The sequence below is a fragment of the Pollicipes pollicipes genome, unplaced genomic scaffold, assembly GCF_011947565.3.
Source record: "Pollicipes pollicipes isolate AB1234 unplaced genomic scaffold, Ppol_2.1 Scaffold_6686;HRSCAF=7923_pilon_pilon_pilon, whole genome shotgun sequence".
Classification (NCBI taxonomy): Eukaryota; Metazoa; Arthropoda; class Thecostraca; order Pollicipedomorpha; family Pollicipedidae; genus Pollicipes; species Pollicipes pollicipes.
Window position 1 is genome coordinate 5,978,410 of NW_023596921.1, and position 21,601 is coordinate 6,000,010.

The 21,601-nt window shown below is 62.9% G+C and overlaps 1 protein-coding gene across 1 annotated transcript in view; it reads right to left on the bottom strand.

The window, feature by feature from the left end:
- LOC119107358 (recombining binding protein suppressor of hairless) overlaps positions 1-17,499 on the bottom strand; it is a 29,409-nt gene extending 11,910 nt beyond the window's left edge. The window contains exons 1-3 of the mRNA XM_037230784.1: positions 17,342-17,499; positions 2,528-2,722; positions 2,017-2,191 (exon numbers count right to left, since the gene is read on the bottom strand). Of these exons, the coding sequence (XP_037086679.1) occupies positions 2,017-2,191; positions 2,528-2,722; positions 17,342-17,377 (406 nt within the window). The 5' untranslated portion in view covers positions 17,378-17,499. The remainder of the gene's footprint in view (positions 1-2,016; positions 2,192-2,527; positions 2,723-17,341) is intronic.
- Between the last annotated feature and the right edge of the window lie 4,102 nt (positions 17,500-21,601).

A 21,601-nucleotide genomic window follows, 5' to 3' on the forward strand; every position in this document is an offset into this window, starting at 1 on the left:
TGATTTTCGATGCCAGTCAGTTCGCCGGCGGTCTGAGCAGCGCTCCCGACGGTGACCCGCCAGCGGTGCCGGCGGCGACCGGTCACGCGCCGCGCCGCTCACGGCAGCCGCGTCGCGCCCCGGTGGCGGCGGCGGCGGCGACCGGGCGCAGCCTCCGCATCCCGGCGCCGATCTGGCGGCGGGGCGTGGCCTGGCCCCGCCGGCCACGCGTCTCGGCCAATGGCGCGGCCGCGTGCCGACGGAGGGCGGGCCGCCGCCGGCGCCGATCATTACCGGGCGCCGGCACGGCACGTGCCGGCCGTCGACGCGACGCGTCGCCGTCGCCACCGCGCCACACGCCGCGCCCGTCGTCGAGACCGGCGGCGCGGCCGCGGCTGCGGCACACTACCCGGGAGCCGGTCGAGGCCAGGCCGGGCCGCGCGCCGCCGTGATGTATGCCTTCCTGTGGGGTTTCGCTGCTGGCCCGCCGAGCGGCCGGTAATTAGTCGCTCATTGTCGCACGGTGGCGGTGGGAAGCGCGCCCCGGGCGGAGCCGGCGGGCCCGCACATTCACCGGCCAAGGCGACCGCCCGACCGGCGGCCGCCGCTCATTGCCACTCTCCACAAACGACCGCAGTCGGCATTAAAGTGAAAGAAAATTACAGCTCTTTACGGCACTGAATGATATAAAAATCACCAGACGCCGGAGGCTAGCGGCGGCCGCCAGCTGATCGGCGGAATTCGCCCGGAGCGGAGGTGCGCCGGTTGACGGGGAGCGCTCTCCGCCCCCGACTGCGTTATCTTCTGTCAACATGCCCGCCCCCGGCCGGATCCGCAGCCAAACAGAGCGCGCTTGATGATGGCTTGGCCGGATCGTCCGAGCTATTCTGCGGCACCCACGAGCAAACAGGCGCCGTGGGCAGCCGGCGCACGCCCCCAGGTGCGTCTCCGGTGACCGATAAAGGGCGGCGAGCCCACGTGCGACGGCGCCGGACAACTTGGCTCGTTCAACGGCCGGCTGGACGGCGGGCGGACAGGCGGGCGGACAGGCGACGGCCCGCCCCCGGTCCTCGTCTCCTCGCGCCGTCACGGCCGACGGCCGCCCGCGCGATCGGGTGGCGCCACCGGGACGCCGTGAAAACGGCGCGACCAGAGGCCGCCACGCGGCTGCGCGCTCGGCGGCGTGACGGGCCGCCGGAGCCGCTCAGGTGTGCCGCCACGTCGGCCGCCACTCGTCCGCCGGCGGCCGGGGCCGCCGCGGTCGTCCGGTGTTGACACTGTCGGGCCGCCGGTACCGTCCCGATGAACTCAAAGTCGGACGAAAGGCACGCAATGCAGAAATAACTTTTTTAGAACTCGTTTAACGACTATGAGTGATGAAGACCTATTCTATGACGCTCAGTTACGGCAATAATTCAGTGCCGCAACGTACGTAGCGAAAAAGCAAAATGCCACCGATCATACGTCGACCGATATCATGAACCTTCTGGAAAGCAGCATTGCACTTGCAAGACGTCTGTTCGCTGGACATGGCTCACGCTTCAGGAATAAGCATTGTTTGGTCCTGTATGTCGCGAACGGATTACTGCGAGATAAGCGAGGACCAATGTTCTGCATGTTCGCGGTGTGTTGCGAGGGAAGGCCGATATATACTATGACAAGCGTGAACAGCAAGGGTACCGTCCTGTCCGGCAGTGTATTGTGAAAGTGCGAGACTCGAACCGAAGAGACCGAAGCGGACTTTGACGCGTTTCACCGGTCCAGACCACCAATCGGCTCGGCTCGGCTCGGCTCGGCTCGGCTCGGCTCGGGCTCGGGCTCGGGCTCGGGCTCGGGCTCGGGCTCGGGCTCGGGCTCGGGCTCGGGCTCGGGCTCGGGTTCGGGCTCGGGTTCGGGCTCGGGCTCGGGCTCGGGCTCGGGCTCGGGCTCGGCTCGGCTCGGGCTCGACTCGGGTTCGGGTTCGGGCTCGGGCTCGGGCTCGTGCTCGGGCTCGGGCTCGAGCTCGGGCTCGGTTTGGCAGCGCCGCTCCGTACTCACCCTCCTGGATGTTGAGGCTGAGGCCGGCCGGCTTGTACGGGTCGCGCCGGTAGTCGAGTTCCGGCCGCGGCGAGCTGAGGTCCACCGGATGGTTGTCCGGGTAGCCGGGCGGCAGGTGGCCACCGGGCGCCGTCTGCGCCAGGCCCGCGCCCAGCTCGGTCAGGATACCGTCCGCCTGCGGCAGGCGCCGGCGGCGTCACAGCCTGCCCCGCCTGCCAGGCGCCGGACCGCGACAAATCGAGGCGGACAGGACAGATGCGCTGTTCACAGCTTGACTGCGCCCCAGTGCCTGACGAGCGCCGCGCTAGACGGCCAGCAAACGGCCACGGCCACTGGTGAGCCGCGATGAACTCGCCGAGCTGATGTCGAGTCCAGAGCCGTGCGGACGGCGCGCCGGCGCCAGCCACGTGTCAGCTCTGGTCAGGAGCCGGCCATCGAGCCGGGCAGTGCAGCCAGGCGGCCGGGCGACAGTCAGCCAGACGACACACGACAGACGACCGCTCGGCCTCACCTGCGGGTAGTAGCTGTTGTTGTTGTTGTGGGGCGGCGGCGGAGGCTGTTGCTGCTGATGCTGCTGCTGATGCTGCTGTTGCTGCTGCTGCTGCTGTTGCGGCAGTGAGGTCGGGGTGCTGTATGGGCCCTCAGGCGTCTGAGGAGGCCAGACGTCCCCCGGACGCTCCTCGTACTGCGCGTAACTGTACGCACCCTGCAACAAAACAGACGGCACACTGTCAGCGACCGGGATAGCTTTGGTGCGTGGACTCTTCCGCCTCTCAGTGAATCGCGCACCTGCATACAAATAGGAGCGTCCTATGAGAGCAGTCGGCCGACACGTGATGGAGGCAGCAGCCGACGTGCTCTAAAACTCCACTTCTCGCCATACCAGAGCCAACATTTGCCCACGACCTACGCGGCCGTTCAGCGCGGCCCACACCTGACATCCCGACATCGCCCTGCTCGCGACCGGAACCGGACCCAAACCAGCGCCGACACGGGCGGAGCGGCGAGCCACGGACGGCGTGCGCGGCCGACACCTCGGCGGCCCGGCGGCCGCGCGGCCCCGCCGTCCGGCGGCGGGCGCGCCGGGCCGGCCCGGCCCACCGTCGTCGCGTGCCGGGGCCGCCGTGGCGCTGACATGGGCCAATCAGCCGGCAGCCCGGCCGCTTACTTAGCCTCTGTTCGGCGCGGCGCGGCCGCATTCTTACCAGGCGGCCATTGTGGCGAGCCAGAAAAGAGCCGACCATTAAACTCGGCCGAATGGTGGACGGTGTTGACGCCGACTGTGAATACGCGTCGAGCTGTTGGCGCGTATTATTTGTGGACAAAGCCGGCTGCGCTGTCATCGGCTTGAGTGCACAAAGGTCCGGGGGCGGCCCATGTGCCCAAACGGGGCTCGATGCACCCGTGACGCAAATGTGGTGTGACGCCGGCGGCCAGATGTCACAGAGGAAATGTGCCGTCCCACACCGAGTCGTCCCAAGTAACATCCGCAATGTCTACGCTGCACTCGCGATGCGTTCCAGCTGACGAGGTCTGGTAGCCCCATGGAATAAAGAGCATCCCAAGCTGGGAAAACAGCAAGATCGGTAGATAACGGAGGTGCGCAACACTGGACGAGTGTGCGGTGACCGTCACCGCCCCGACCTGAGCTCGTCGTGGACGACGGCCGCCACAGGCCCCGACGTGGGGACGACCACGAAAGGCGCGTCTCTCCCGACTATCCGCAAACTGTCCCTCCGCGCAGCTGCTTCAGCAGACCCGAGCACGCCGCGGGGACCAGCCCGACCCGACCTTCCGGGCCGTCAGCCCGACCCGACCTTCCGGGCCGTCAGCCCGACCCGACCTTCCAGGCCGTCAGCCCCACCCGACCTTCCAGGCCGTCAGCCCCACCCGACCTTCCAGGCCATCAGCCCGACCCGACCCTTCAGGCCGTCACCCCGACCCGACCTTCTGGGCCGTCACCTCGACCCGGCCTTCCAGGCCGTCAGCCCGGCCCGACCTTCCAGGCCGTCACCCCGACCCGACCTTCCAGGCCGTCACCCGACCCGACCTTCCAGGCCGTCACCCCGACCCGACCCTTCAGGCCGTCACCCCGACCCGACCTTCCAGGCCGTCAGCACGACCCGACCTTCCAGTCCGTCAGCCCGACCCCCGCCCGCGTGACGCGTCGCCCAAACCCGGCCCCGCCACGGCGGCGGGCCGGGTCTCCGCTTCGATCGCGACCGAATCAACAATTCATGCGCCCCTCGGGCGGCGGCGCGGCGGCGGCGTCAGGTGGGCCGCTCTCACGGTGATGATAGGCGGCCAATCGATGGCCGCTGCGGCCACCGGCCGACAATGCGCCCGCCCGACCGCCCGCCCGCCCGACGAGGCCCGCACCGGCGCCGGCACGCACGCACCGCGAAATTGCCGACACGCTCTTCCCCCCGTCGGCACCGGCGCCGGCGCGGACGCCAGGGGAAGGGGAGAAGGGCGCGAGAGGGGGACAGCGCGCCGAGACGGGACGATGACCGGACAGAACGGAGACCGAGACTGAGACTGACACTGAGCTGAGCTGAGACTGAGACTGAGGCTGAGACTGAGACGAAGACGGAGACGGAGCCGGCCAGAGAAGAAGGCGCGCACGTCGCCGCCGAGGCGAATATCAGCCATCGTTTGTGGTACTGCTACAAGGATATGTACAAACGTCAAAACATGTACGCTTGGTAACACACTTAAGCACGGCCCGCCGCATGGGACGGGAGTCCATTACTCGACGAGACTGTGTGCCTCGGTACCACGATCACACCACTCTCCGCCAGAGCGGCGCTTTAGACGGGCCGACTCAGCGCTAGCCTGGTCTCAGCTCCGGAGCACGGCTGCCGGGCCGCGGCGGGCCCTGGGGTCGTCCGGCGCCCGTGGGAGCGGCGGGAGTGAGCCACCGTTACGGCACGGGCATCGCCGCCGCCGCCGCCGCCCCGGCCGGCCGCTAACGAGACGCGACACGGCAGCGGCCGACGCCCGACACCGCCTCCGTGACCGGTCAGCGATCAGCCGCGGACCGCGGCCCGGGTCGGGGTCAGCGATGTGGCGCAGGCCGCCAGCGCTGACCCCGACCATTGCCAAGCAAGCCCATGCGGAGGTGACCCGACCCCGTCCCCGATCGCAAGTCGCAGTGTCGGCCAGCCAGACGCAACCAGCTGGGCCGGCCCGTCTCGGCCCGGGCCGAGACGGCCGCCACGCCTCCCACAGTGGGAAAGGCCATGTGTGTGATAAGATACGGCGGGAGGGCGGCGGGGCGCGCGCCTGACGGCCGGCAGCGGGCCGGGCCGCGGCTCACTGTACGTGTCGGCCAGCCGCCAGAGACCGATGGCCGCCAGGTAATTCGCCGCAGGACCGCCGGGGCGGACGGGGGAAAGAGGAGCGGAGCGCTGAGTGGCTCCGCTGACGACGGTCGTCCATCACCGAGACGGATGAGGCGGTGCACTGCCGAGGCCGCGGCCAACTAATTCCCCCCTGGCATCGTCCTCCTACATGCTAGACAAACATGCGATTCCCTCCGTGACCTATGCCTTGTATGCATGTCCCAGTCCGTGTCGCATACCCTTTCGTGGTTACCGCCCTTTTTGCAGCAATGACGTGCGTTACGTGAAAAATGCACAAGCAGGAGTCAACGCCAAACGGATGATGTTGCGAGCACGTGAAACCACGACCGACAGCCTGCTGCGCGGGGGAAGCCGCAACTCCAAGCAGAAGCCTGGCTCACTACGCCCAGCGGCCACACGGGGGCGATGACAAGCTGCCGGGCCGCGGCGCGGTGCGGCATCGCCCCACACGGTCGGCACGGGTGCCATGCGAGGCTGCCGGGCCGCCACGCCGCCCGCCAGTTTGTTTGTAAACAGTCGTGCCGCCGCCTGGGACGATGCGTACGACTATTCACAACTTGGGACAAACCGTACTCCAGTTCCCACTGAGCGACGGGCGCGTGCGCGGCGGCGCGCCTGCGTGCGACTGCCGACGGCGGCAGTGAGTCACGAACTCATCGGGCGCATCGTTCCGTGTGCTCCGCTCGCTCGTCCCAACGCGTCGTACGTACGCAAATGAACGCACGACAGATAACTGACCATTTTAACTACCACCGACTCGCTACGTTTCTGCGAACTCCACAAACACCAGTTCAGCGCATAACGCGTATCATGAGGACACCCTCGATCCCACCAAAACCAAAACCGACCCGTGGCCGCCGGCCCACCTCGCCAATGCCGAACCACGCGGGGTGCCTCGTCGCGCTCGGACCCATCGCTCGCCGCCGGCGGTGGCGGAGGCGGCGGCGACGGTGCGGACGCCTCGTCGTGCTCGACCATCCGTCAGAGCCGGGCGGCGGCGCCGAGAGCGCCCGTGGGAACGGCCGGCTCGGAAGCGCCGTGTGAGAACCGTCACGCGTCACCACATGTCGCCGGCCGCCGCGCGCGCGCGTGACGCTGCGCCGCGCATCCCGCCGCCTTCCCACCCTTGGAGGGTCATGCGAGAGGTGCTGTGAAGAACGGCCACCGCGTTCTCAGCGGCCCACCGCCGACATGGAGGACTTTAAACTGGCAACACAATGCCCGCACGTGGCCGGCCGGTGGCAACGGCCGACGGCCCGCTCTCCCCCGCGCCGCCGTGAACACAATGGGAAAACCGTTGGTCTCCAGGTGGCGCACCTCAGCACGCGCCCTTTAAACCCAAGACGGCCGGCGGCCGCTTTGTCGCCGGCCCGCCAGGACCGACCCCCACCTGCGTCCCTATTGAGGCCCGGCGACGGCCGGCACGAGCCAAGACGGCTGGCGCGCGACACACGCCACCGCCCCACCGACAACCGGCGCGCCCGTGGAAACGGAGAACCACAACATGAATCAGTGATCGGAAGCCGCGCGGGCGACGCCTGCTCATGCGAGGTCGGCGCGAGGAAACGCACGGCCGGCGTCTGGCTGCCGGTGCTGGCGCCGAGTCGCCGCGGACAAAGAGCGGGCCTGGGGTGCGCGGGCCGGGTGCCTCGCGGGTCTCTCGGGGCGGCCAGGGGCGCCGGGCCGCGCCAGGTCCCTTTCAGCGCCCCTCCGGCGTCGCGGGGGACAGTGCGCTGGAATGCCGGCAGGTGCCGGTCGTGATTTGGTGCGGCGATCGGCGCCGCCGCCGCATTCCGCCAGCGGCGGCGGCCATTGAGCACGTCACGACGACCATTGAGGGGCGAACAGGCGTGCAGCGGGCGGCGACGCGTCCCCGCGCCGCGTTCCCAGCCTTGGCGCTCCCCTCGCGCGCGCGCGGCCGACACCTGTCCGTGACCCGGCCCGGCGCCCCTCCGCCAGAGACAACAGAGCCCCGGCGCGGCACGGGCCCGCGCAGCCGCCGCGCCGACGAGGGCCAGTCTCGCCCCGGCCGGCGCCAGCAGACGCGCCGAACCGCGCGCCGGCGGCAGCGTTTGCGTCACGGCGCCGCGAAACCGCCGCGATTGCCGTTCAGCGCCGCGCGGCGATAAATCACAACGGCGGCCGGGCGCCGCGCGGGCGGGCGGCGTCGGCCGGCCGCAGCGTCGGACTTTAAAGCACCTGACGGCGGGCCTGGGAAGCGCTGCCATGTTCCCATGATCCAGAACCGTTCTTCCACCTTTCCCAGGCGCGCACGGCAGCCGCGATTGCGCGCCATCCGCACATAAAGAAATAATAGCAACGTTACATCAAGTGCGCCGGTGAGGTATTCAGCCGCCTGGGAACCGGGAGCCGCCGGAACCGGGCGGCCGGTGCCCAATTTGAATGGCCGAGGAGCCCAGCGGCGCGCCCCGGTCGCCCACCGACCACAACGCGACAGAACGTTTCCAGTAATCTATTAATCACAAACGCAAATAGGGACGTCTAAAAGCTCAAGCCCGGGGCTCGACCGCTTCTTTATACGGCTGAATTCAGCCTGGCCCGTACACGTACGCCCTGGAGACAAGGCCAAATTCACCGGAGACAAAAGCATGGGAACCGAGGGGGCAGACCATAATAAATACCCACGGGGGACTCTTCGGTGCCGTCACGCACCTCATCGCGCGCCGCAAAAACCGAGACCGCCGCCGGAGCGCCACAAAGGCCGGGGTCGCGCGGCAGCGGCGGCGGCGGCGCGGGCGCGGAGATCTGGCTGCACCGGCCAGCCCGATCCCTCCCCTCCAGCCTTGATCAGACGTCGCGCTCTCCTCATTACCGCGAGACAATGGCCCGCTAACAGCACAATCGTGCAGCGATAACAAAGGCGTCCGGAGAGGAGCCATTCATCATCCGGCGGCGGCGGCGGCGGCGCGGCCGGCGCGCGCCAAGATCGCCGCCGGGCGGCTACCGCGCCTCCAACGGTCGGCGGGCGCGCCGGCATAACGCGGCAAATGGCGGTAATGGCCGTCCGGCGGCGGCTGAGAACCGGCGCCCGTCCGATTCGCCTGACGCTAGAAATTACTGTTTACCGGCGGTGCCGGCGGCGGCGGCGTGGCCCGCGTCGCCTTTCTCACCGGCCGGCCTGAGAACCGCCGGCGGCGGCAGCGGCGGCGGCGGCGGCGGCGGCGGAAGGCACGAGTCCCGGCGCTGGCTGGGGACGCGTGCCGCCGCGCCGGGCCGACGGGAGGGACGGAGGAAGGATAGGGAAGAAAGCAGGAGGAAGAAAGGAGGCGGGAGGAGGGACGAAAGAGGAAGGAGGAGGGAGGAAGGGGGATGAGAGAAGAGAGAGAGAGGGGAAAAAGGAATGGGCTGAGGGAGGCGGCAGGAGGGAGGAAGGAGGAAAGAGAAAGGAAGGAGCGAGGAGGGAGAGGGAGGAAGGAAAAGGAATGGGCTAAGGGAGGCGGGAGGAGTGAAGAAGGAGGGTAGAGGAAGGAAGAAGGGAGGAGGGAGGAGGGGGAGGGAGGAGGACGGACCACTCCGACAGCACAACATGCCAGCGACGGTAAATACCCGAGCCTTGTCATTATCAATCAGCCAGAGGGCGAGGGCAAACGGATACGGTCATTAGCCAGAGATGTTAAACAGCCCGCAGAGGCGGGCGACAATGATCATCATTAGCATTCGAGGGCTCATTTCCAGTGAGGGCGTGAGGCAAAAAACCATACTCAGCGACATGTGGCAAATGGGAGAATAAATGCCACAAAATGGAAGACATGAGAACCTGCCAGCGACTAGATTCTCACCACATCTTCGTGCATACTACCAGACAGAACAGGAATGGATTTCACATAGTTTGCCGCCTGGTAGTCGGCAGCAATTTATTCCAGAGAGAGTTAACGAGACGCACGACGAGGTTTATATAAGGTGTTGTTCATCATCGCACAGGCTCAGTCATGTAAATTGCATGCGGCCAGGTCCGGTGTCGAAATCGTCAGCGAGGTGCTGGCGGCGGAGCTCCCGGCCCCCGGCGATCGGGACCGGCCGTGTTTTGCGGGCCGGTAGCCGGCCGTTTGGCGGCATAAGGAGCGCGCCTCACGCTTTACGGCGGCCACATTCGCCATTACCGACCGCACGGCTGGGAAGAGAAAGGCACCGTTGCAACACGTTGGCCTGCCCTCGAGCGGGCAGTGCAACAGCGAGGTGTCTAACCACTCCTACAGCAGCGGCGGCCAACGCGTGCGTTCCAGCAGGCTCCAGCCCAGTCTCTGGAGGCGGAGGCGGAGGCGGAGGCAGAAGCGGGAGGCGGAGGCGGAGGCGGAGGCGGAGGCAGAGACAGAGACAGAGGCAGGTGCAGAGGCAGAGGCAGAGGCAGAGGCAGAGGCAGAGGCAGAGGCAGAGGCAGAGGCAGAGGCAGAGGCAGAAGCAAAGGCGGAGGCAGAGGTGGCGTGACGCGCGTCGACGCCCGGCCGCGGCGCCCCATCCATCAGCTGCCGGCGGCGGCCTCTCGTCGCCGCGGCGGTGTTAAGCGCGCGCCCGAATCGTCTCCGCCGGCGCGCGGTCGGCGCCGCCGGAGCGCGGCCGCCGATTTCTATACGGGGCGGCGTTCCCGTGAGAGCGGCGCCGGTAATGTTCCGCCCGAGGAGCCGAGCCGCCCCGGGCGGCGCCGGTGCCGTCAAGCGCGCCGCCCGGCCTAACGGAGCCCGAGACGGCCCGGCGCCGACCGGCGGCCGACCCGCCGCCAGCGCCGGCGGCGCCGGGCGCCCGCCGAGCTCCGGCGCCGCGCGCGGACGTACCGGCCAACAACGGCCAGCAACGGCGGCTCTGCACTGCAGCCGGACCCGCTCGCGGAGTGCGGCGCGCGGCAGCGGTCCCGGCTGCGGCCGACGCGGCGGGCAATTAGAGGCGGCCGCCGCGCCGCGCCGCCGCCTGGGAAGCCCCGCCGTAATGGCCCGCCTGACAGAGTAATTAATAAGGCGTAGCGGCCCGTCATGGGAGCCAGTTCTGCACGGGCCCAGGCGACAGCGGCACCGCTCCCGCCTCCACTCCGGTGTGTAGGCCCCGGCCGGACACCAGTTCAGCTGCAGGTACTGACTCAGGGCCGGCACCCACTGCCATCCCGGTGCCGCGTCAGGTCCGAGGAGTCCCAGCTCTGGTCCAGCTCCAAACTCCGGCGCCCGTGTCTCCGCTTCCGCACGGACTCCGGGGCGAGCCCCAGCCGAGGTCCGAATCCTAGCCCGGTCCAAGTCTCAGCTTACTGCCGAATCGCCGCTCCGGCGCGACTCTCTCTCCCCGGCGCCAGCGCGCGCGACAGCGGACCTTCCCGCACGGCTCCTCCGCCGCCCGTCTCGTCACCGCGAGCTCGGCGCGCTCTGACGTGCCTGCCGCGGCGCTCGCGCCTCCCCCGTCGGCCGGGCGCGAAACAGGAGCCGCCACACCGACCGCCGCCCAGGTGCGTGCTGGCATCGGCAGCGGCGCGTTTCCGGAGCAACGCACCCTCCCACGGCACGGCGCCGTTCCACCGCCGCCGCACCCCCATTAAGAACACAGAATTTCGTCTAATGATACCCGACAATTTTTTCGTGCTCGGTTTTGACCACTTTCCCAGGCATCGTGGCTAGCTTGTTAGAGTACCGAGGCGCCGCGCGATGACGTCAACGGCGGCGGGACCAATCACGGCGGCGGCTCGGCGCCGCCCCGCCCACCTGTGCGGGGCGCCTTGAAGGAGCCGCTAGAAAGCGGCCCCGGACCAATCACAGCGGTGAGATTCGGCCACAAGGCAACCGGCAACCTCTAACGCAAAGAAAAATGGCCGCGATCCGCCGGCGAATAGAGATGAATCAAAATTTGTCGTGCGTCAGCGTTTACGGCCGCGGTAACAAAGGGTCGCTTAGAGCCGTGACCCGGGCCGCCTAACAGCCGAGAACACGAAGCAAATTATTCCCTCGGAATATGCTTTCGGTTTCCTTCGGTTCTCAAGTGTGAGAGAAGAGCGTTCGGTTTTCCGGGCGGGTTTGGTTTTACAGATGTAAACACCCGTCCACCGGCGTCATTCCGGGTCAGCTCTGGGCGGCATCCAAAAAGCACGCCCAAGACTAGTTCCGATGCACGAAATTCCCACGGAAAAAATGTGCCCGCAGAACAAGGATTTCTGAGCTAGAGGTGTGTAAACCGGTGTTGGACAGATGTTTGGGCCGGCAGCCCATTACGCAGCAGCTGTGTGACATGCGTCGGCTGTTAGACCCGCGTTTCGGCGGGCCGGCGGCACGGCGACCGTGTGTACGACACGTGCCGCTTTGGTGCTGGCGCCGTGTGCGCTGGTGCAGTCTCCGTCGGTCCAGCCTCGCCGCGCAGCATACCACCGCAGGCGGCTGCCGCACGCATGGAGTTTGATGCAACCGGACACATAATGCACATGAGCTTCTTTGGGGTTCGCGTTGACTGTCATGAAAGTGTCATGAAATGGGGTCCATCGGGCGTTTCAATTGCACTTCTTTCAGGAAGGTGAAAATAACGACTATTAGAAGCGTATCAATGGTGGGATGCTGTGATAGACCCTTCCAACGTCTCTCGTGCAAAAAGGCAGCAAATCTGAAAGCGGGCTCAAGCGCAAAGATGTAGTCCGAAATCAGCGTCGGCAGACGACTCATCGCCTTGCCCTATACCTATAACACATATCAGACCGCAATGCATCACGGCCGCGCTCAAATGCGCAAAAATCTGAGACGCACGGCAGTAACACCAACGGCTCAAGCATGTTATTTGAGCCATAAAACGGTCAACGCCCAGCCGAGGCCCGCGAAAGCCGCGCCCACAGCTTCTGCGGTCGCTGAGAAGCCACAGTCACGCAGCGTAGCGGGCCAACGGCCCCCAGTGGCCGGCGCCGGCCGTTTCGGCGTGCAGAACGCCCGGCAGCGCTCTCTCCAGAGCGGCCAGCGGCGGCGCGTCGCATGTGCCCCGCTCATAGCGGCCGCCGGCTCCGGGCTCGGCGCGGCCCACTCCACTTTCCGGGCCGCCGCCGCGCCCGGCCGGCCCGCCACCTCGCCGGGCCACGCTCCCACGCGTTGTTTTACTGAGTACACGGGCGAATGCCGGGCGCTCACAATGCAGAAAACGCGCCGACCCGAATGGCTGGCTAAGCGCGAAGGCGGTGGGAAGCGGTCGATTCGGCGGGGCGCCTCAGCCGCCGGCTCGTCCGTATCACTTCATTGCGGGGCACGTGAATGCTTTGGAAAGTGCTTGAGGGAAATTCGGTGATTACATACTACATAGGCCAACATGTCCGCGGTAAAAGCGGTAGTCGCTCGGGCATCGCTGTCGGCAACGGCCGCTGTGACAAACGACTCTCCGGAGCCGGAAGTGATATTTGTTACACTCATCACCACATTATTCGTCTGATCACGTGCATTGGAAGTGTACCCCCGTTTGAGGCACTTGACTGTATCGTGAACAACTGGATTCTGGGCTTTGTGATGTCTACTTAATGCTGTGTTTGGGAAGCAGCTTCTGTTCACCTTCTGTTGACGTGCTAGCCTAGAGCTAGCACGTCAACTAACACGACACTGATCTAATATACTTTGCTTTCGTTTTTCATGTATTTTGCCCAAACGCAGCTTTGATATTTTCACGATGAGCCAAGTATCATCGCTCACAGAGACAATCCGCCTAAAACACACCCAAAGCAGACATGCCTTGTGACTCCCTCCCAAAAACGGCGCCAGACACGGGCTCACCCATATCCAAACACACAACCCTTGGGAGTCCATCAGGCACTAGACGCTGCAAGCAGCCCACCACTGCTCCGGCGCCAGGTCAGTAGCTTTTTGGACGGCAAGGACAGTGCGTCTCGACCTTACAGCTCTAGTAGGCGGCGGCAGACCACCAGGCCCGTTGCCGTCCAGCAGCGGGGTCGGTGGGGGCCGGGGGGGGGGGGGGGGCGAGGATCCACCCGATCTGTCATTACAACCGCGAATCGCCATTATCACACCACATCAGCACGCCTAGCCGCCTTCAGCTGCTCACGCCGGCACAAAGTTAGCGGCAGACCGGCAGCCGCGTCAGAAGGCGCTCTCCTGCGACGGCGTGGTGCGGGCACGACCGCCGTCGGCACGCCACTCAGTTCCCACAGGGGCACTCCTCCACGCCGCGGCTCCCAGAAAGCACCCGACACCAGCACCGGCCAGTGGCTGGCACACCCCGTAGACCGGCCCGCAGATACACTCGATAGGGGCATCGCGACGCCGGGCCTTCGGTGCGCCGGGTGTCGGCTTCACCACCACGCCGGGAGGCGTTCACGTCTAGCGTACCGGGCCCGGCTCGCCCCACATCCAACACATCCTCTAGCGTACCGGGCCCGGCTCGCCCTACATCCAATACATCCTCTAGCGTACCGGGCCCGGCTCGCCCTACATCCAACACATCCTCTAGCGTACCGGGCCCGGCTCGCCCTACATCCAACACACCCTTAGAGACGACGCTGCAGATGCTGATACACAATAAATCGCTGGTGACTACGCGGACCAGGTGGAAAATAATCAGCTTAAGTTGTGGAGAAAAACCTGCGAAAATATACGGCTCAGTCTCGTACCTTTTGGCACGAGGAATCAGCGTAAAAATTGTGGTTTATTTTTTGTGATGAACTGCGCCTCCACGACATCTATGCCAGTGACAGCAAAGTTCACATCAGTGAGCTCTACAGCCGGAATTTTCACAAGCAATCGCGTCGTTTGTTAGCATTTGTGCCGGGCCTGGTCTCATCGAATCAACACAGTATCACAGCTTCTCCGAGGCCTTTAATGCTCGAAAATGAACGTAGGCTAACATAACAGCTAACAGAGTAAACACTACGCATCCTCCAATGCATAGTTCGGTCGTGGTGTGTGGGTATGGCCTATGCATTGTTATGCCAGTCGGGTGTTATGCAGTTAGCAGACTGGTGAATCGCCTAAGACTAAGCTGTTGGCCAGATCTGACACCCGACCAACAACAAAGCCATAGCGCAAGCCAAATGAAAAGCCGTGAAAACGTATTTCAAGCACTTGAGTAACACCAAGAAAAAAAACGAAGCAAGCAGTTACTTATCATTTTAAGAGTCGTACGCTAAGCGCTCTCCGCTCCTTTATTCCCGTTGCAAGTGAGTTACCTGTTAAGTTACAACTGACTCGAGCGCAGCCATGCAATCCTGGACTGGTCTTTTTTATTAAAAAGTCTGTGTATTTGTCGGCGCTTGATTGACACCATTTGGCGAACATCGCGAACTGTCTATTTTGTACACTGCAGTGCAGAACACACATTCAGTCGCGAATGACGACAGCACCAACAGCCCCCTCCGCGCGGCATTCCCTCAGAAGGCACCTGCCGCTGTTAGACCGCGCGCTGGTGTGACCACCGCACCGACCATCTAAGCAACACGGCCGGAAATTCAAGCATACGAACACATGCTTTTCCTTCTGCCCGCGGTAACGCAAGGCGACAAGTGGTAATTTTTTCATTCGTTGCACAGCGCACGTCGGCACGGCTGCGAGTGCTGCACACAGGTATCAGCCGCGATTCGTTGAAGGAGTCTGTGAACATTGAAGGTTCGCGCATTGGACCGACGGCTAACGCAGGCCAATGTTTTTCGTGAAACAGACCGTGAGCCATAACGGAACTACAGATAACAGGGACGCAGTGGGCACTTGAGCAGAGAACAATTGACTAAACCGAAAAAGAACCTTCACTTGCACCCCTCAAGACCACATCAAAAACAAACACGCGCCCAATGACGTCTCAAGAGATACTGCGATCCTATACATCACTTGCATACTAACCGCAGCATATTCCAAGTGGCGTGCAACCTGTGAACGATAACAAAACACCGACCCTTTTACGGATCTAGGCCCCTAAATCTGACAAAAGACAAATAATGCACTAATAGATGAAGCAAAATCATTAAAAAACATTCGCAAATTGTTTACACTTCCAAATTTAGATGTTGCAAGGGCTCTAGTCTTTACGATGATCTGTTTTACAGGACTAATCCATGCGGAACCAACATCGGGCAGACCGTAAGCAATCTATTTAATTGGCCTTGGGAAACCTCCTTTTGGAAGCTGACAGTGGAACCCTGACCGCACTGCTCTCCACAATATACGACTGTTCGTTCCAACGGAGATCCGGCCGTCACCACGAGCTGAGCCGCTCTCTGGGCGCTGATGGCAGCCTTCCATGCCGGGCCCGTGGCCCGGCGGCTGTCCGCCGCCGCCCCCGCCCCGGCGCCGTGAACAGGTGACGACCGCGGCGCGTGGCACGTGTCGGGCGTCCGACGCCCGGGCCGCCGCCGGACAAAGATGACCGGTCGGCGCATCCGTCGCATTCCCACTGCGTCGCCATTCTGGCCGGCTCCGGCCGCATTGTGCACAACCCGTCCAGTCGGCCACAAAAGGGGCGCCGGCCACGCGGGCATTACCGGCCCTGGCCCAGCCGACAAAGCCGGCTGCGCGCGCTGAGGGTCGCGTGGCGTTCGTCTCAAAAGGGTTCGATTGATGGGTCCGATGGAAGAAACAGGACAAGGCTCCAAAATAGCGCCGGTCTGTGTCGAAACATAGCGGTAATCGGCTAAATCGCCCGGGCCGCGCCAATGGCATGCCAGCACGACAATGGACTCACACAGCTCTTTATGGACAACGGCGACGCGCTGTTTGCAGGACAACTGTGAATGGATTAAGTATACATACACTTCAGGCCATGGGGAGGGGAGAGGGGGCATGGGAAAGTGTACACAGCGATGACAAACATACCCTTTGCATGGGACCGAGAAAGGTGAAAACATCACAATGTGATTATCCCTAAAGCGCATCGCCGAAAAAAACTCACACCTAGGCTGCGTAGTTAGCTGATAGCCAATCAGTTGGTAGCAATAAAGGATGCAAGCCAGCTGGTTGCATTAAAGAGCACGAGCAATCGGGCTGCGAGCTCTTCACCCAATATAATTCAGTGTATAGTGGATGTTGGCTGCTGCAGGAAATGCCCTGGGTGCCGCGGCCGAAAAGACAAGGCGGACGTAGTTATGGCTTGTGTCAAAATTTTCCGTCGCGAAACTGTCACCGCAGTATTTACAATTAAGTCCAGTAACTGCTATGTAACGGAAACACTGCACACGCTGATCAAAAACAGCGTAACATAACTAACGGGAAAAGCCTGCAGTAACAAACAAAGGCATTAGGCAGGCATGTGGACAAGCACCCAACGTGGGGTGGACAGAAGCAATTAAAACACGCGATCAACCATGCAGCATTATCAAACAGCATAGGGATTCGATATCATCTGGAAATCAACCAAATAAACTCAGACTTATTGTGCAGCCTAATGTGGGAAATAAAACAAAGCAGACAGGCGCCAAAATGAGCCGTGGCCAGCCTGAGCCTACCAACGAAGCCTCAAGCCACCAGCGATGACAGGCCGACCCACCGATCCTCGCACCAGCGCCGATATCGACGGAGGACCCGGACAAGCGCCGACATCGATAGAGGACCCGGACCAGCTTCAACACCGCCGAAGAACCCGGGCCAGTGCCGACGGGGGACTCGGACCAGCGCCAACATCGACGAGGAACCCGGACCAGCTCCGACATCGACCGAGGACCCGGACCAGCTCCTACATCAACAGAGGACCCGGTCCAGCTCCAACATCGATCGAGGACCCCGACCAGTGCCGACGGAAGACTCGGACCAGCGCCGTCATCGACAGAGGACCCGGACCAGCTCTGACTTTGACGTACGCCCGGACCAGCGCTAACGGAGGACTCGGACCAGCACCGACGCCGACGGAGGACTCGGACCAGCACCAACGCCGACGGAGGACTCGGACCAGCACCGACGCCGACGGAGGACTCGGACCAGCGCCAACACCGACGGAGGACCCGGCCCAGCGCTGACACCGACGGAGGACTGGCACCGGACCCGGGCAGGACACCCGACGTGACCCACCTGGCCGCCGATGGCGTTGTACACCTCGTTCATCATGGGAGCAGGCGACGAGCGCTTCCCGTGGGAACACGCTCCGACGGCGGCGGCGGCGGCGGCGGCGGACTGGGCGCGCGCGGTGTGAACTGGGAGGGCTCCGGTCGCGCGCCTCCCGCACCACCTCCCACGGCCGCACGACTGCCGGTTGCCCGGGCCACCGAGATTGGCGGCACGCGGCACACGCCCGCCGACCAATGGCGGCCCGGCGCGCCGGTGACGTCACGCCGCCCGCCCGCCCGGCAACCCGCGCCCGTGCGCGCGCGCGCGCCCACCTCCGCGATGGAGAAACGGGTGGACGGAGCATCGGCGAAACGGCGCGGGGTCGCGCTGCGAGCGTGGAAGCCGGAGGCGGCCCGCGCCAGGAGGCCGGGCTGACTCACCACCAAGTCGTACGTTTGTGGCGACTTGGTGACTCAAACGCGGACGCATGCCGCGAGCGCACGAAGTGTGATTCCGAGTCCAATCCAACATGCCGGCTGTTCCAATATGAATGAGCGGGAACGTCCGCTGGGTACGAGCCTGTTGCAAGCGTCATCCACATCATTAACATACTTATCTAATGCAGCGGAGAATATACCCTCTTTGCGCAACGTTCCTCATGTGTAATATGATTACAATGCATACACCTTGATTTAAAAAGGTTATTCCATGAATCCTAAAGAGTGTTTCACTCGACAATCATACACGAACCATAGAAGGCAATACGACTTGATAAGAAACAATTACCTTCCACGGCTCACGCACCAACAAAAAAACAAAAAACAAAAAAAAACCATGGGAACGTCCCGCTGGCCGTAGAGACATCGACTTCAGGACACGGCACGCTTACCGGAGAATACAGTAGAAAGCCAGGGCCCGCGGGAATAGAGAAAACGATAATGTCGCCGGGCCGCTGGCTTACCTGGCAACTCGTCCATCACACGCGATCCGTTGCCATTCTATACAGGCCGGCCACATCAGTGCTGCAGAGAAGGCGATGGGGGGGGGGGGGGGTACTGAATACGATTTTTCCATAGGAGTGCCGGACCTCTTCGGATGTAATCTGCTTCCCAGATTATGATACTGCAGGAGCGAAATGCTCCTTTTCCTTGCGCCAGGGTTTGGCATACTTCAGCCACATTAGCTGCACAGTTAAGTCTGACTCGAAGGGTAGCTACCGATTCAAATTATGAGCAAATGACATAATTGCCCTGGTTGAACTGGCAAACCACCGGCAGCATTGAAATACGAAGTCAATGAGCAATGTAAGCTGCAAAAATCGTAACATTTACAACGCTGGCCAAAACATTATTCACAAAACCCCAGAGAAGCACCCTTGAACCCAAATGATACACATATTAAGCCAGGTTTTGTACGCGTTAATGCTGCGTAAAGCGAGCCATACACCAAGGTTACATTTTGGTGTCATAGAGGAGATGGGCATCACTTTGGAGGGCATTCTGACTTCGAAGTCCGTTAACCAAATATTGGCGCATTTTCGGGGGCTCAACCCCTCATGCGGAGTTCGAGCCATTTAATCCTCTTCTTAACGCTGTTGTCGGGGCTCTGCATGCTAGCTTGCCGGGGCAATCTTAATCGATCACGGCCTATCCAGCGATTTTTCCCGTTCGCCCGGCAGGCTCTACGTTATTGTCATAGTCTGTTAACCTGCCGGGGTACTGTCGATTGCTCAGTAACTCTTTACACTGGTCTCGGGCTCTTTCTGTTTGCTCAGCGCCCTGCGTTGTTACTTGACACAACGTAAGTTTCACTTTCAAACTCGATGCTCAGGGGCCCCTCTTTGTTGACACTGGGCTTTTTTTCATTTGCTCTCCTTTGCGGAGGAGCCTACACTCTCGAAGGGACCCCTTCTGTTCATCTACACGGGCCCTCGTGATTGCACAGGGGTTCGCCATATTGGTCTTGGCAACTTCATATTCGCTCGGACGACGGGAGCCTCCTCGTTGAACAGTCGCGGCAACCTCAATCGCTTAGGTGCCGTCCCTCATGATTTTGGAATTCCCCACTGTCGGAGGGCCTACGCTGTTCACTCATTATGCGTTTGCATCGCATTCTTAGGACAGTTAAAATGCTAACGTATTCGTACCCCCCACCACAGGCAAAGCCAACAGCTGATCACGACACCGACCAACCGGCCAGCCGCCGGACACCGGCCGACCGTAACGGACCTTGTGACCACGTGATCAAGTGTCGTGCTTGATTTTGATGGTTGCGTTGCGCACAATGTCGTTTTTTTTAGTTCGCGTTGCGTACAACGCCTAGTGTTCTTGGGCGGTGCACAGGAAGGTAATTTCCCGTATAAAAATACCCAACATAAAAATCTTAGAATTCACAGGTCAAATGTCAGCATTTTTTTAGGGGTTCCAAACTCTAAGGGGGTGGATACAATGTTGCGTGGCCACCCCTTTCACGAAATTCTGTACCCGTCACTGCATTCGTTTGAGACCCGAAATGTCCTATGTCCTCCATTCCAGGACCTGATAATTGCTTGAACTCAAATGAATAATAACCTACCGTCTGCTGGGATGAGGGGCAATGAACAGCCTACACGAGCAACAAGTATACTGAGGCAGGCAGGTCCCGCTTTGTTGTACCGCTGTTGTACCGTTTGCCCACCGCCTTCACGCTAGCACAATCGGCTGCCTTCGAAGTGGCGCTACAAGCCACTGCATTCTTTTAAAAGGACACTGGAAGCTCCTCAGTCGCATTACTTGATAGTAGGGTATATATTTGGACGCATGAAGCATGCTTTGGTATGGGTGCGGAACGTCGTTTTTGGCATGAGGTTTAATTTGGAGCATGGGAGTAACTGCGTCTCTGAGATAACGGGGGGGGGGGGCAAATCAGGATTAGAATGGTCAAACGGGGGGGAGGGGGCGGAAAAATCTCATTTCTGCGAAAGCTTGAAGATATGCCTTCCCCCTCATACCCCTCCATACTCCCAAGATTTCGAGTTCGCAAAAAAAACAATGTGATGACCAGTTCTTTATCGAATTGAAAGCAAAACCGAATGCAGCACTATCGATTTGCAACCACCATTTTCCACTTTATAAGCTAATTTGTTGCAGCGCGCCGGGTGGGATATGGCTGTGGCAATACCCGACTAAGTGTCATGGTTGCACGTCTGCAAATGGCGGCACGCGTGACCCAGCTGTGCCGATCCTGCTCGGACCTGCAGGCCACAGGACCTGAGGTCCGAGGTCACAGATCAAAGGTCAGGCAGGTCAGGTCCGACCTCGATCCTGCTCGGACCTGCAGGCCACGGGACCTGAGGTCCGAGGTCACAGATCACAGGTCAGGCAGGTCAGGTCGGACCTCGATCCCGCTCGGACCTGCAGGTCACAAGCGTACAGCGGTCCGCCGTCCACACGTCCCTCCTGCAACTCTAGCGGGCGGTGAGCCACCGCTGGCTTCAGTGCGAGACTGGCTCTCTTGCCCCGCAACCAGACGCATTCCTGACGCGAGACACCGGCGGCAACCATGCTCATTCACACCGACCGTAATTAGCTTTGTTTTCCCTGTAACGCGATCCACTTAAAGGACGAGAGCACATGACGAGCCACAACGCACAGAAAATGTGCCCGCGTCCCCGCCGGCCACGGCGGGCGCACGGGTCATTTTTGCCTGCGGCGACGGGCCCCACGGCGTGGGAACGGCTGGTGGTGTCGCCGGGCCGGCCGGGGCGGCGCACGCATGCCACGGTCCGCCTCCCGCGGGCGTCATCAGGTCGGCGCGGTGCGGCGTCCTCCGCCGCGTCGGTCAGCTGTCGGCGGCCAGATTCCTCCTGCGACGTGGCCGCGGGCCGCCACCTGCCGCCGGCGCCGCCGCGGGCCGGCCCCCGGTCCCCCGGCGCCGGCCGGGCGCGCGCCACAACGGCCCAGGAACGCGCGGAATGCGACCGGGGGTCGGCGGCGCCGGCGGCAGGTGGATGGGGCCCGGCGGCGGAGCGTCGGCCGTCGCCGGCAGCGCGGCTGATCCGCCGCGTCGAAACGCAGCCGGCCGGCCGGCACGCCTATTCACGCCCGGACCGCGCTCAAAGGGCGACCGCCGCTCCCACGGCGGGTCGGCACCTGCGCCGCCGCCGCCGCCGCTGCCGACAGCCCGCGCGCAATCACCGCTGACGAAGGTCAACGCACAATGGCCACCTGATGACGGGAGCGAGCAGGGCTGGCCTGGCCGCTGGCGGGCGCGGACCGGCCGGTCAGGGCCTGACGCACTGGGTCA